We start from the raw sequence: 16236 nt of genomic DNA on the forward strand, positions 1-16236 counted from the left end.
TCGCTAATGAAATGAAATTAATATGCTAGCTCTCAAGCTTAGCCTTTTGTTAACAACACTGTCATCTCAGATTTTCAAAATATGCTTCTCAACCATTGCAAAATAAGCATTTGTGTAACAGCTAGCGCACCTAGCGTAGCATTTAGCGTTAGCATTAGCAGGCAACATTTTCACAAAAACCAGAAAATCATTCAAATAAAATCATTACCTTTGAAGAACTTCAGATGTTTTCAATGAGGAGACTCTCAGTTAGATAGCAAATGCTCAGTTTTTCCTGAAAGATTATTTGTTTAGGAGAAATCGCTCCGTTTGGTGCGTCACGTTTAGCTACGAAAAAAAACCTGTATCCAGGAGTGTAATTATCCCCGCAGCTCATTAGCATAACACAACGTTAACTATTCATGAAAATCGCAAATAAAATGAAATGAATATGCTAGCTCACAAGCTTAGCCTTTTGTTAACAACACTGTCATCTCAAATTTTCAAAATATGCTTCTCAACCATTGCAAAATAAGCATTTGTGTAACAGCTAGCGCGGCTAGCGTAGCATTTAGCGTTAGCATCAGCAGACAACATTTTCACAAAAAACAGAATCATTCAAATAAAATCAATACCTTTGAAGAACTTCAGATGTTTTCAATGAGGAGACTCTGTTAGATAGCAAATGCTCCGTTTTTCCTGAAAGATGATTTGTTTAGGAGAAATTGCTCCGTTTGGTGCGTCACGTTTGGCTACAAAAAAAAAACGAAAATTCAGTCTTCAAAACGCCGAACTTTTTTCCAAATTAACTCCATAATATCGACTGAAACATGGCAAACGTTGTTTAGAACCAATCCTCAAGGTGTTTTTCACATATCTCTTCGATGATATATCGTTCGTGGAAGTGTGCTTTCCCCTCTGAATCCCAGGAGAAAATGCCTGCGGCTGAAGATTACGCACCAATTTACACAAAGGACACCGGGCGGACCCGTAGTAAATGTAGTCTCTTATGGCCAATCTTCCAATGATATGCCTACAAATACATCACAATGCTGCAGACACCTTGGACAAACGGCACAAAGCTTAAGCTGGTTCATGGCACATTCACAGCCACATAAGGAGACAATGGAAACCAGAGCCTCAGAAATTCTGCTGATTTCCTGTTTGAGGTTTCATCTTGGTTTCGCCTGTAGCATGAGTTCTGTGGCACTCACAGATATCTTTGCAGTTTTGGAAACCTTAGAGTGTTTTCTTTCCAAAGCTGCCAATTATATGCATAGTCGAGCATCTTTTCGTGACAAAATATTGCGCTTAAAACGGGCACTTTTTTTATCCATAAATTAAAAGAGCGCCCCCTATATCCAAGAAGTTAAGTCCAACCGGCTTCACAACCACAGACCACATGTATGGCGTTGTGTGTGTGCGAGCGGTTTGCTCATGTCAACATTGAACAGTGCCCCATGCTGGGGTTATGGTGTGGGCAGGCATAAGCTACGGACAACAAACACAATTGAATTTCATCTATGGCAATTTGAATGCACAGAGGTAACGTGACGAGATCTTGAGGCCCCTTGTTGTGCCATTTACCCGCCGCCATCACCCCATGTTTCAGCATGATAATGCATGGCCCCATGTTGGAAGGATCTGTACACAATTCCTGGTAGCTGAAAATGCCCCAGTTCTTCCATGGCCTGCGTACTCACCAGACATGTCACCCATTGAGCATGTTTGTGATGCTCTGGATTGATGTGTACGACAGCGTGTTCCAGTTCCAACCAATGTCCAGCTACTTCACATAGCCATTGAAGAGGAATGCGACAACATTCCACAGGTCACAATCAACAGCCTGATCAACTCTATGCGGAAGAAATGTGTTGTGCAGCATGAGGCAAATGGTTACTAGATACTGACTAATTTTCTGATCCACGCCCTTTTTGTTTTAAGGTATCTGTGACCAACGGATGTATCTGTATTCCCAGTCATGATTAGGGCCTAATGAATTTATTTGACTGATTGCCTTATATGAACTGTAACTCAGTAAAATCTTTGAAATTGTCACATGTTGGGGTTTTATATTTTTGTTCAGTATATTTATAGTTGGCTATCCATGTGATCTGGTTTGGTGACTCGTGTATCTGGAATTTAACAATGAACTAAGGTACTGAGGAAGTTAAGAGAGCTTTATAAACAAAGAGAGCAGTGTATCAATCTACGAGACTTAAGAGAGGGCCAGCCTGCTTTCTGATATAGGATGCAATGATGTGTCCTCAACCTGTCCCCTGTAATAAAGCTAAATGTGCTGTGGTAAACTGCATCTAGTGGTTTCAGTGTAGTGGCAGCTGCATTCATATAAATGGTGTCACTGTAGCCTAGCACTGACAGGAAAGTTGACTGAATTATCTGTTTTCTCCTGTTCATGCAGAGGCATAGTCTATTTCTAAAGAAGCCCATTTTTATTCATTTATTCTTATGCTTTTCAAAATAACTTTTCATCAATCCATATGCCCAGATATTTATTTATAATATAATAATCTGAGAACTTGTACAGTTTCTTAACATGTACCATTCTAAATATTCTACATAAAGGGGATTGGGCTACATGTTAAGAAATGGTACAAGTTGTGTGTGATTTTAATGTAATGTATCTGGTGAAGTGAGACCCTAATCAAGCTGCTCTCAAAGTAAATACAGTTCTCTGGCAGACAGGGGGCAGCATTAGACAGCACTGTTATCAGAGTATGTGTCTAACTGGCCTTACTAGTAATGTGATGGGCTTTTTTGAAAAGTGAATTGTAATATCGCTTTCGTCAGCAGTGGTAACGGTAGGTTGCTTTGGGGAAAGCTGAGCTGGGCGATTGGCGTTTTTAATGAGATTTGTAATTGGAATGTCTAGCAAAAGGCTGTAGTACATAGAGAGTGCATAAAATCATCATGAATAGTTAATGCTGGTTCTATTTAGCCAGATATTGATAAAAAATGTTTATTGTTTTTAGGGCAGCTTCAGAGAGAATTGGTCAATATGGTTGTTATAAGCAAACATAATTTGCCTAATTGCTCATTCAGTTCTTTCCAATTAGGGATGGGCACGAGTACTTTAACGGATGTAAAATTTCCATCTTTAACCAGAAATACTGTTAACATTTTTGGTGGATGTGCGTTGTGGGTGCCCGAACAGGCAAGTGAAATTTTGTCTTGAAGACCTAGTTAATTTTCTTTGACTCTAGTGTTCCATTTGTACATGTGCATTTGTGGGTCACAAAAAAAATAAACCAAGCCAAGCATCACACAGTTCTTCTCCCTAAATTACTTTTCCCCCTCGATGTCTCATTCACTCAATTGCCTTCCAACTGCTCCCTACACACACACACACACACACACACACACACACACACGTGTGCGGAGTGCACCCACAAGCTCCAGTTAGGCCTACAGAAATAAATGCCTTTCAAAACACAACTAATGGTACACAAGCTACATTCCTTGACAAATGACAGTTTTAACACATTCTAAATGGACTGGATTTATTAAGCATAGGCCAAAGAAAATGTCAAAACAGGCAGAATTTTCTAAATTGAGCATCTGTATATCACCCCGTTTCAAATTATCATTCTTTTAGAGTTTAACTGGTCCAGATGTGAAATGTGCATCACAACTTTTCTTTTTTCATTTGGAAAAATATTCTGTTCTTTTTGTGATTTCATTTAAATAAATAAAAATTTACGATAAAATAATTGTCTTGACTGTGATGAGGGCTCAGGAAATATGGGTGTCTTGTCTGCTAAATTTAACCTTATTTTGTTATGCCATTGCACATCCATAGGCTTCTACAAGCAAGCACCACTGCTGAGGTTACTGCCTTTTTGAAGATTGCGTTGCACCATCTTACTTAACCAGTTGATATTACGGTTTCAATAAATTAATTTTATGGCACTTTTTTTTTATCGACTGACGTGTATACACTACATGACCAAAAGTATGTGGACATCTGCTCATCTAACATCTCATTTAAATATCATGGGCATAAATATAGAGTTGGCACCCCCTTTGCTGCTATAACAGCCTCCACTCTGAAGACTTTCCACTAGATGTTGGAACATTGCTGCGGGGATTTGCTTCCACTCAGCCACGAGCATTAGTGAGGTCGGGGTTCCAATTTTCGAAATCAGTGTGTAAGAACTTGACTGGCCTCCACAGCCAAGACTTCAACCCATCGAACACCTCTAGGATGTTCAACGAGCAGGTTTCCACATACCTTTGGTCATGTTGTGCATCTTACTTTTAGAAACTGTTCTCACAGTTCTGTCAACTTCCTTGTTGGTTTTGAGGCTCGCCTTCCTGTTCTGTCTGCTATCCACGTGTTAGAGGATGTGGATACGTTGTGCTAGGGAAAACCTTCATTAAAGCAGGAGATTGTAATGCGTCTCGTAAAATCTGAGCTAATAAACGTATCGCTGCTCTGATAGAATAGGTTTGGTTAAAGTGCTGTTTCCAACTTGCAGCCACCAGGACCTCCTTTATGGGCATTAGTTTGTTGTTTCTCTAAGGCTGCCTTAACCTTTGACTGGAGACGCTTAATTACAGCTGGGCGCTAGTGTTTATGCTTGCCTGTCGGTCAGCGCTAGGAGGAGAAATCCCTGTAGCCCTCTGGTCAAACACAGATATTACACTCTGTAATAACACTGGTCACCCGGCCTGACCCCACTCCACTTCATAAAGAAAGGCACTGTGCATGTGTGTGTTTGGGACTGGCGAGAGAATGAGGTTTGAATATCGTGATCCCATGTCAGCCACGCATTGTCTAAACTTTTACCAAGGCATTTTCAGGCTAGTCTGCTTCTTACCAAGTGACACAGACCTCAACACAGACACTCGTCTGCAGAATTGTAGACTTTTATTCAACATAAAAAAGCACTCCATCTGTGGGCACGAGACCGCCGTCTCGGCAAGGATACATCTCTCCCTCTGAGTGTTGGAGGATTTGGCTGTGTGTGGAGGGAGCTTTCCACCACAATGGCCAGTTTGCTCAGCATCAGTATCTACCCCTGCAGGGTAGTGCATTCTGCAGGGGTAATGCGCTAGAATCCAGCACTCAGGCGACACTAGCTTTGATCACCCTCGCCTTGTGCACATCAGGCTGGCATTGTGCTTTAAACCATCAGGGCAGGGATGGCGGGAGCTTGGTGCTCGTGGGACGCTGCTAACGGTTTAAAAGCACGGAATGTTAAGTGCAGATACACCGGTCAAGAATGGGAGAAGATAAATACTGTTCATTTGAGTGTTTCTGTGCATTAAGCAAGGTATCTCTGTGGAATGCAGATGACACAGCTTTTTCTCTCTGTCCAATGCCCTGTGCCCTCCCTCCATCTTTGTTGTTCCTTTCCACACCTCCACGGGAGACAATCAAAGCTATACCGACACACCAATGATGCTGTCTCTCATGATGTGTTTACTGTTATAGTTCGGTATAGGCTACTTACTGATATTTGCCGTTATTTTCTTCAGGATTTCCATTAAAAGTATTCATGTTTTAATCTGAAATGATAGATTTAATAATTATTTGCCATTTGTCTTTCTTTCCAGGTGAAAAGGAATGTTTCAGACCTGACAAACATCCCAGTGCGACACCAACAATGGGAGGGCTGGCCTGCTGCGGCATCTGACGATTCGGTAAGGATCAAAAACACATGTCTTTCAGGCTTGGACTTGGGAACACCACTCCATTTCCATGTGGTCTTTGGACCTTATAGCTGCTGTTCACCAGCAGTCATACATAAATTAGGAAAATATGTTACCCATGTTTTCATTTACTGAATATATTTTGATTTTAACAAGGTTAAAGACCCGGGTTAAAGTTTATTCCATGAAGGCTTGATAAAAGCCTATTTTACATGTAAATGAATCTCGGTTTGAGAGAAACTGTTAAATGTTTTCAGTGCTAAAACCATCTGTCCAGTCTAAAAGTAAGAGGTAGAAACTAATTAAAATGTCAGGACGGTTTGCAGGGTCCTTCTATCTGTGGACATTAAAGCTCACGTCATTGAGTGTCACTGACCTCTCCCGCCTGGGGTCACCGTTCAGCCATTCAGCTAAATTTAGTCAAAGTGATCAGACGCGGTCCTCACACGGAGCCCTGAGGAACTCCGACCCCCCCCCCCCCCCCCGCTTCTTTGACAGCTTGTATGTTCCCATGCTAATTTTATGGATGATTGTGCAACTGGGTTGTTCCATACACATTCTGTTGGCTCTTCAACTTTTATATTTGCTGTTGGTATTACCTCTTATTACATTATTTTGTGGCATCCTCTTTACTACCCTGAACTGGGTTTTCTTGCTCTGATCATGATTAAAATCTACAATGACCTTTCTATTTTAGATTTAGTACAGGGTGTGGTCACCTGGTGAGAACCTGTTCTCTAAATGTTGTGTGGTTCTTATGACAACCCTCTCTTTTCCCATCTACATTCAAATATTCACTTTGGCAAATTGAATTAACAATCCCTGCATCTTTTGTTTTGTTTTTAAGTGGAGCTTTTATGTCTCGTTTGGTTGCTCTCTTGTCAAAGCAAATACATGCATTGCAACCGTTTATTTTCCTGAAAGGCTGAGACAAAAGGTTATATTTCTTTTTTGTTCTAAATTGTTTGCTCTTTGTGTGCCTTAATGTAAAGCGCAGTGGCCAAAGGCAGCCTCTCAAACCACAAACCCTATACAGCACTGATATGGATCTATTTAATTGTTATCCATCTCTTTCCTTAGACAGGCAATCTAGCCAAGATATCAAGTCCAACCTGAAACTACAGTAAAGTGTACATTATCACTTCTCACCCACAGCCCTTTGGAACCCACAATATTCAGGAATATGAGGTGGGCTGCTTCTCAATGAGTCTTGGCTCGACCAAAGCTCTAAGGTGGCTTGGGGATGAATAGAAAGTGGCTTTAGGTCATAGCAATGTGCCTGGCCATAGCCTGGTTAAGGCGGCTCACTGCTCCCATGTTTCTTGGGAGGAGATATTAAAAGCATTGACTGCAATATTAGGCCTCTCCAGCCCAAACCCTTATTGAAAGGTCTCTGAGCATTACAGAGAAAGCCCTTGCATGCCAGCCTGGCTCTTCCATTGCATATCTCATTAACCCCGCCTCATCTCTGGGGATTTGTACCAATAAACATGGCAGCTAGGGTTTAAAATTACATTTTCAAGGAGTCAGAATCGGTGACTACTTTCTCATTATTTTTCAGCCTTTTTTTCATTCATTGCACTCACTTAATATTTAGTGGGGGGGAAAGTCAGAATTATTTTTTACAGTGTAATCATTTGTTCAATTTAGGGATCAATATTGTTCAAATGTAGAGGTTTTATTGTCACCAGGCTGTTTTATAATTAAATACCCAATTTAATCCACATCAGAAATGATTGTCTACGTTCAAGTGAATGGGAAAAACAAAAAAAATTCGACACAAACATGCATAATGTTAGATAACAGGCCTTTTATATTTGTGGTGCACAGCTTTGTACACTGCTGGAGCATCTCTGGAGTTAAAGATCAGTTCACAAGCTCAGCTGGGCACCACTTCTGCCAGCCACTCCAACACCCACTGCCTTTTGATAACCAATTACCCAGACTCATTTTTATTTAAAGCCTTGCTGAGGTTGAAAATACAGTTTTCACATCCAAGGCTTAGATTTGTCTAATTAAACATGAGCTAATTGATTAACTTATTTACCTTCTGCTTATTTTATAATTGTGCTTTACACTCAGAAATCGTCATCTTCAAAGATTGTTAGGTTGTTTATTTTTTTTGTACAAGAAGTCAAATGTGGTAGGAGCTTACCTGTGGAGAAACAAGTGATTTGGTTTTGGTACTTCACCTCCCTGATTCCGTGCCTTTGTGTATTGATCTACAAAGTGTTAGCCTACATCAAATTTAAATCGGAGCAGGAAGAAACACCTCTTGTTTTGTTTGGCAATATGATTCAGTGAGGTAATTTGATACAAAAAATTAAAAGGATGTGAAATATAAAAGGTGATGAAGGGAACTGCAAGCAACCTGGCCACAAACAAGAGGGTAATGCTCATTTGGCAGTGTTAGCCTATATCCATGGTGCCTTAGTTTATGATGAAGCTGACGCTTTGAAGTCCCCATGCAGTCTTGAAATTATTGTTTTTAAATCACTGTCATCACTGTGTGTGTATTGAAAATAAGAACTTTTTGTAATTTATTTCCCTGAGCCTCCTTTTGCCATTTGAAATGTTAAAGGTTAAACTAGGCAAGTCGGTTAACAATTTCTTATTTACAATGACGGCCTACCCCGTCCAAACCCGGACGACTCTGGGCCAATTGTGTGACGCCTCCGCCCTATGAGACTCCCACTCACGGCTGGTTGTGATACAGCCTGGAATCGAACCATGGTCTGTTGTGACGCTTTTAGCACTAAGATGCAGTGCCTTAGACTGCTGTGCCACTCGGGAGCCCCTCCAGTGTCGTCATGTGTTTACATTAACAACCCTGAATGGCGGATAGGATTGTCTAGAATCTAGAGCAGGGCTCTCCAACCCTGTTCCTGGAGAGCTACTGTCCTGTAGATTTTCACTCCAACCCTAATCTTCCACACCTGATATTGGAGACCCCTGCTCTAGAGCTTACCCCTTGAAAGTTGGAGGGTACATATGGAAATAAAAGATGACTGACCATTGGTCTAAATCAGATTTTGATGATCTGGGCCAAAAACATCTCACCTGAACAGACTGAAATTCCTGTATTTAAAAAAAAAAAACAATAATAATAAATAAAATACAAATTCAAATGACTCTTACACAAAAAGGGCATTATCATAATTTCACAATTTGAGTTTTTTTCTGACCTCTGTGGAAATATCATTAAAGAGGGGCAGTGCAGTCAAAAGTTTGGGGTTAGCTGAGTTGAAAAAACATTGTGGAGAAACAGTTGTTGCTTGAGGTAATGGGCCATTGTCTGACTCCCTTGGTGTGAAAGATGATTGATCTGTTGTGAGACTTTCTTATTACCACCACTTTCGTCTACTCCTGAGGAAACAAGCCGAGCCAAGCGGCAAGTATTCTGGCCATTCTGATTGACAGAGCGGTCCTGCACCTGTGGGAGTGATTGACAGACAGTGAGACATCCTTATTAGACTCTGCTTTTTTCTCTTCCGCCATAATTGCTGACATTTATCCAGTGTTTCATGGTGTTTGCTAATGTATTAATGCAGTCACTCTGAGGGCTCTGAGCCCGGCTCCTCTCCTCCCGGCTTTTAATGGATTCTCTGGTTGACAGCCCCGTGCAGGCTTATTGGGGCCTGCTGGTTGCCGTAGCGACAGGGCTCAGTGATAAGCCAAGAAAGAGCCCCCTGTGTGATTGCTGTCTTCAGGTAACATTCAGTGGGGCCAGACTCAGTGAGGAGGACATGCGCTGCATGGAAGAGCGACTGTGTAGGCTCAGCCTCTATCCATCTCCCTCTGACCAAATGCATTTGCTACTTTGAGGGCTTTAATGCACAAGTTCCTCATTCGTTTGGTCACTTCTTGGATCCCCTGCTCTGTGAGCATAGTAGTGAAATGCCCCGCTGTTGATTTCAGCAGCATTTTCCTTCAACACTATGACTTTCTGTGGAGAAGCTGGTGTGTGAACCTCAAACACTTGGTGCAGGACCCCTGATCTTAATCAGGAATGACATACTGTAAACAGGCAAGCAGGAACCTATAAGAGACCAACAGGTGTTTAGGGTGGGGCTTCTTTTCTTCTGTCTTTATTTTCTCAGGCTCTGTTGTCCCCCTTTTATCAAAGAGTTGTTGAACAAGGTGGTATTGGGGCTCTGGGTACTGTCAGTGCAGCTGTCAGTGATAATTATCTCACACTCACAGCCAGAGACCTAATCCAAACACTGCCCAGACAAAAAAGAAACAAAGAATGAGGGAGAGCGGGAAAGAGAGGCGGCAAGGGGGGCAGAGAGAGAATTCTTTCCTGGCATCGCTCCCCAATGCTTAGAAGCTTCAGTGCAAGTGTTAATTAAAAGAATCCAAAAAAGAGGAGCTTGTTCTTTGTGTTGGGATGGAGGAGAAGGTCAGTAGTGGGGGGGGGTTAACCTCTCCCCTGTGCCCCGCAGCGTTCCGCCACAGAGCTGGGAAGCTGCACTTATCCCGCAGCATCAGTGGAAGGCACGGGGTCAAAGCTTGGCTTGGATGACCGCTCAACTTTATTTTTCTGATTTTCAGCACATGTCATCCCTCCCCTCAATGTCCCCCATTGACAAGAGAAGTGATCAACTTTATTTATACACTTATTAGGGCCTTGGAGGAAACCTTTTATTGTTGAGGGGGTCCACTTAGCCGCCATTAAGATTCTCACGTTTGATTGCCACTCGATTGGAGAGGCAAGAGAAAAGAGCAAGACATTCCTTCACATCTCAAAGCCCTCGTCTCTGTCCTGCTCAAGGGGTCAGCCTCTCAAACCACTGTGTCGATAATTTTTTTAACAGCACTTGGATTTCTATGGAGCACTGTTTAGAAATGTTCTTTCAAACCAACAAAGTGTGGCAACCAGACTCAATTTACAGTGAAGGATATTTCCATCCAATTCCATTTGATTTAATAAGATCAACTTGGCTAATGAGAAAATAGGAATTGTACCGTTATACAATAATACTTAACCCGCTAAAGAATTAGTGTGGGAGTATTTTTGTTACATGAACCATGTCAGGCAATTCTGCTAAGTGTTCTTCCTAGGTGTTCCAGTGTTATTCAGTGTAAGTGTTAATGCTTTTAATTAACACTTGCACTCAGCTGTCCCAGCCATGGCAGCCTAGTCCTGCCTCTTTATTAATACGTTTTATTTTAAAGTACATTTGCTTTAAGTTAGTTGTGAAAGACAAACACAATCTGTCGTGTGTGTGTGTGGGCAGCGGAACTAACGAGGCCAAATGGGAAGACCATGACAAGAAGATGGTCACATGACTTTACGGACTCTGCTGCACGGCTTTCCTGCATTTTCCCCTGGTACTGTGCTGCACAGCAGGGAAATAGCTATGGGCCACAGCAGGATATTGCTCATGCTTTATTTGTCCAGGGAATACTGTTTTTCTGCTGTTTTTCCTGTTGAGCAAGTGGGAATTATTTCTTGTGCCAATAGTAATTTAACAGTGGATTCAAATGAGAATGATGGCTCTCTCTATATTTGGATATGTTCTGTTTTTATCATCCAGCAAATCATGTGCCCAACGAGGACTAGTGGTTACTCTATTCTATGGCTGAATTACTTTAAAAGAGCCGTGGAAAACTCCAGCAGTCACTCTGCTTTTGAAACTCAATTGCCGTTACATGTAATCGGGTCCTGATTCAACAATTACCAACTGGTTTTGTTGGCTAGAGGACCTGACAATAGCAAAGATTGCCACCCTCTGCTGTTGACGGCCAGGGACTTTCCCTTTTGTCTGTCCGTGTCAATCACGGCATTAGGGTTAAACCTCCAGTTAATGCCACTATAGCACTTGTTTGCAATAAACATAAGGTTGTTTTCTCAAACGATGAACCAGTAGGTAAATACATTTTGACTTTATTTGAACTGTAGTGGATGAGTTGGCTTGCTAACGTTGATTATGAACAGACTAAAATACTGTATTAAGTAGAGATGATTTCTGCTAGGTTTTGACAATGCTTTTATTAATTTGCCGCTTGGCTTCAGTGGGCCATGTAGGATGTTGTGGTCAGGTTCAGATCATCTGCCCCATACTTGAAATGAAAGCCTTTTAGGACTTGCATTATCGATTTAACACTGATAATCCCTTACACTCTCAGGGAGAGCAGGTTAGTGAGTAGCATAGTTAGAAAGGTGGGTGCTGGGGCCCCATCACTTTCTATGGCACCTGCCTCTATCTTTACCCTATCCCATTGGGTTCAGCCATATAGACCGTCTTTAATGAGTCCCTCCAGTGCTGCGGTTGGTGACATTTCCAGTCTTTAATTAGATTGTCCATAAACCATGCCTGTACATTTTATTCTGGGCTTCCTTATAAGTCTGGATAAATGTTTTGTTCTAATCCTAACAAAGTCAGAATGGTTTATCTGTGAATGTGGAACTTGGATCTCTTTCTGCCTTTACGCCTCCTTATAGAATGTTAATGCATTGTTCAGATTTTATTGTTAAAAAATATATATGTTTCTGTCCCCAGATGACACTGGCTGCCTCTGGAATCAGCTACCCCTGCCATCACCTCAGTGTGTGTCGAAGGTCCTCACCAGCCAACAACCAGGAGCCCACAGAAGAGGTAGAGCAACACACAGTACATTTGGCTTTGTTTTACATTTTTCATTGTGTTTGATAGGTCAACAATACTGAAGCGAATATGTTTGAACAGTGCGCAGATGTCCACATGGTAAGCGACAGCGAGGGGGATGACTTTGAGGATGCGTCTGAATTTGGAGTGGACGAATCAGAGATGTTCGGTATGGGGTCTTCTACAGGCTGTCGGAAAGCCGCCTTGAGTACGTACCTCACTTAGCATGATGCTACCACTCGATTCAAAAAGGTTGATTTGGTATTTAATTGTTATCAAGCTAATGTGTTTTTTTTCTCTGCAGTGCCAGAGAATAGTGAGAATGAAAGTGATGCCTTACTGCACTTTACTGCTGAATTTTCAACAAGGTACGTATTTAGTATTGTTTTAAGGGGCCTGTGCTTCTCAAACGATGTGGAAGATCCATGCATTCTTTTTACGGGTCAATCTCCTATGTGTGTGTTGCAGGTACGGAGAATGTCATCCAGTGTTCTTCATTGGTACTTTGGAGGCAGCATCTCAAGAGGCCTTCTATGGCAAAGCCAGAGATGTAAGTAACAGTAGAGGAGCTGGTCTCAGTAGTATAATTTACAGGTTAACAGGACATGATACTAGTGCCTTCAGAAAGTGTTCATACCCCTTGACTTAATCCACATTTTGTTGTTACAGCCTGAATTCAAAATGTATTAACCGCTTACAGCTACCCCCCTACTTTTTTCAATTTCCGCCTGAAGACATACCCAAATCTAACTGCCTGTAGCCCAGGCACGGAACCAAGGATATACATATTCTTGGTACCATTTGAAAGAAAACACTGAAGTTTGTGTAAAGGTGAATTGAATGTAGGAGAATATAACACAATAGATCTGGTTTAGATAATACAATGAAAAAAAACATACGTTTTTTCATTTTTATTGTTGTATCATATTTAAAATGAACAAGACAAAACAAACATTCAGATAGGATGATGGGGATAATTTCAGTGAAAAACATGAGGGCAACTACTTGTGCAAAGTTTCAGAATGATAACATCCAAAATGAGTGTGCTACATGACATTTATCATGAAGTCACTCAGGTGTCCCACACAAGTAGCCCAAATGTCCCCATGTTGCCAAATTGGTGAAGTTATACATTTTGAATGGAATAACTATATACAAAATACCAAAATGGTATTCTAAGACCCTCAGTCCTCTACACAATATTGTGCTGCTGATACCAGGTGCCAAAGTAGTCTCTTTCTGCTATAAAGCAGAGGGTCACCAAGCATGTGGTGCAGGTGATGGGGGGACTTAATTTAGCAAAGAACACAGTGACGCCTCCATGCTGTGCCCCTTTGGCCCTGAGGCACATCCATGCCTGCAGAAATTAATTTGGGCAGATGAACACCACTTGTGGCAGGAGCAGAAGGGACAGAGGTAGAGGGGCCAGAACGTGGTGCTGTAGCCAGCAAGCTCCTTTATTGAGCAGCTCTCTGAAGGCTAGCTGTGAGATGAGGGGGCTTTCCACAGCTCTTAACCATTTCCTTGTGTAGGATGAATGCATTCACCACAGCAATGTCGATGAAATGATAGAATGTCTTGTACCATTTCATAGTCTTATGGAGAACATTGTAATAGCCAATCAGCGCATCTGACAGGTCCACACCTCAAATGCTCTTGTTGTAGTCCTTTATTGCAGTTGGAACGGGGACATTTTTTGTGGTCCATGCCCCAGTAGCGCTGAGACAACAGGTGTCCGGCTGGATGAACCAGCTTCAGTGGGGGATGGACACCTTGGCACTGGGGGTTCCCATTCGGAGTCAGTGTCACTGTGAAAGAAAATGTTCAGTTAGAATAGTTTCACATATGAGCTCAGTATCAACAGGTATATAAAGTGGGGCAAAAAAGTATTTAGTCAGCCACCAATTGTGCAAGTTCTCCCACTTAAAAAGATGAGAGAGGCCTGTAATTTTCATCATAGGTACACTTCAACTATGACAGACAAAATGAGAAAAAAAATCCAGAAAATCACATTGTAGGATTTTTTATGAATTTATTTGCAAATTATGGTGGAAAATAAGTATTTGGTCAATAACAAAAGTTTATCTCAATACTTTGTTATATACCCTTTGACGATGACAGAGCTCAAACGTTTTCTGTAAGTCTTCACAAGGTTTTCACACACTGTTGCTGATATTTTGGCCCATTCCTCCATGCAGATCTCCTCTAGAGCAGTGATGTTTTGGGGCTGTTGCTGGGCGACACGGACTTTCAACTCCCTCCAAAGATTTTCTATGGGGTTGAGATCTGGAGACTGGCTAGGCCACTCCAGGACCTTGAAATGCTTCTTACGAAGCCATTCCTTCGTTGCCCGGGCGGTGTGTTTGGGATCATTGTCATGCTGAAAGACCCAGCCACGTTTCATCTTCAATGCTGATGGAAGGAGGTTTTCACTCAAAATCTCACGATACATGGCCCCATTCATTCTTTCCTTTACACGGATCAGTCATCCTGGTCCCTTTGCAGAAAAACAGCCCCAAACCATGATGTTTCCACCCCCATGCTTCACAGTAGGTATAGTGTTCTTTGGATGCAACTCAGCATTCTTTGTCCTCCAAACATGAGTTTTTATCAAAAAGTTCTATTTTGGTTTCATCTGACCATATGACGTTCTCCCAATCTTCTTCTGGATCATCCAAATGCTCTTTTTTTAGCAGTATATATCAATAGTCGCCATACTGATTGATATACACTGCTCAAAAAAATAAAGGGAACACTTAAACACCACAATGTAACTCCAAGTCAATCATACTTCTGTGAAATCAAACTGTCCACTTAGGAAGCAACACTGATTGACAATACATTTCACATGCTGTTGTGCAAATGGAATAGACAACAGGTGGAAAGTATAGGCAATTAGCAAGACACCCCCAATAAAGGAGTGGTTCTGCAGGTGGTGACCACAGACCACTTCTCAGTTCCTATGCTTCCTGGCTGATGTTTTGGTCACTTTTGAATGCTGGCGGTGCTTTCACTCTAGTGGTAGCATGAGACGGAGTCTACAACCCACACAAGTGGCTCAGGTAGTGCAGCTCATCCAGGATGGCACATCAATGCGAGCTGTGGCAAGAAGGTTTGCTGTGTCTGTCAGCGTAGTGTCCAGAGCATGGAGGCGCTACCAGGAGACAGGCCAGTACATCAGGAGACGTGGAGGAGGCCGTAGGAGGGCAACAACCCAGCAGCAGGACCGCTACCTCTGCCTTTGTGCAAGGAGGAGCAGGAGGAGCACTGCCAGAGCCCTGCATAATGACCTCCAGCAGGCCACAAATGTGCATGTGTCTGCTCAAACGGTCAGAAACAGACACCATGAGGATGGTACGAGGGCCCGGCGTCCACAGGTGGGGGTTGTGCTTACAGCCCAACACCGTGCAGGACGTTTGGCATTTGCAAGAGAACACCAAAATTGGCAAATTCGCCACTGGCGCCCTGTGCTCTTCACAGATGAAAGCAGGTTCACACTGAGCACGTGACAGTCTGGAGACGCCGTGGAGAACGTTCTGCTGCCTGCAACATCCTCCAGCATGACCGGTTTGGCGGTGGGTCAGTCGTGGGGTGGCATTTCTTTGGGGGGCCGCACAGCCTCCATGTGCTCGCCAGAGGTAGCCTGACTGCCATTAGGTACCGAGATTTTTTTATTTTACCTTTTTATTTTACTAGGCAAGTCAGTTGAGAACAAATTCTTATTTTCAATGGCGGCCTAGGAACAGTGGGTTAACTGCCTGTTCAGGGGCAGAACGACAGATTTGTACCTTGTCAGCTCAGGGATTCGAACTTGCAACCTTTCGGTTACTAGTCCAACGCTCTAACCAGATGAGATCCTCAGACCCCTTGTGAGACCATATGCTGGTGCGGTTGGCCCTGGGTTCCTCCTAATGCAAGACCTCATGTGGCTGGAGTGTGTCAGCAGTTCCTGCAAGAGGAAGGCATTGAT

The 16236-nt window shown here is 42.5% G+C and overlaps 1 protein-coding gene across 1 annotated transcript in view; it reads left to right on the forward strand.

Annotated features, from left to right (window-relative positions):
* The window catches only part of faf1 (Fas (TNFRSF6) associated factor 1), an 82333-nt gene that overhangs the window by 33640 nt on the left and 32457 nt on the right, over positions 1-16236 (forward strand). Inside the window, exons 8-12 of the mRNA XM_020499122.2 lie at positions 5560-5646; positions 12162-12257; positions 12348-12474; positions 12571-12634; positions 12735-12816. Coding sequence (XP_020354711.1) covers positions 5560-5646; positions 12162-12257; positions 12348-12474; positions 12571-12634; positions 12735-12816 — 456 coding nt within the window. The remainder of the gene's footprint in view (positions 1-5559; positions 5647-12161; positions 12258-12347; positions 12475-12570; positions 12635-12734; positions 12817-16236) is intronic.

Source organism: Oncorhynchus kisutch, linkage group LG13 (genome assembly GCF_002021735.2).
Source record: "Oncorhynchus kisutch isolate 150728-3 linkage group LG13, Okis_V2, whole genome shotgun sequence".
In the NCBI taxonomy this organism is placed as follows: domain Eukaryota; kingdom Metazoa; phylum Chordata; class Actinopteri; order Salmoniformes; family Salmonidae; genus Oncorhynchus; species Oncorhynchus kisutch.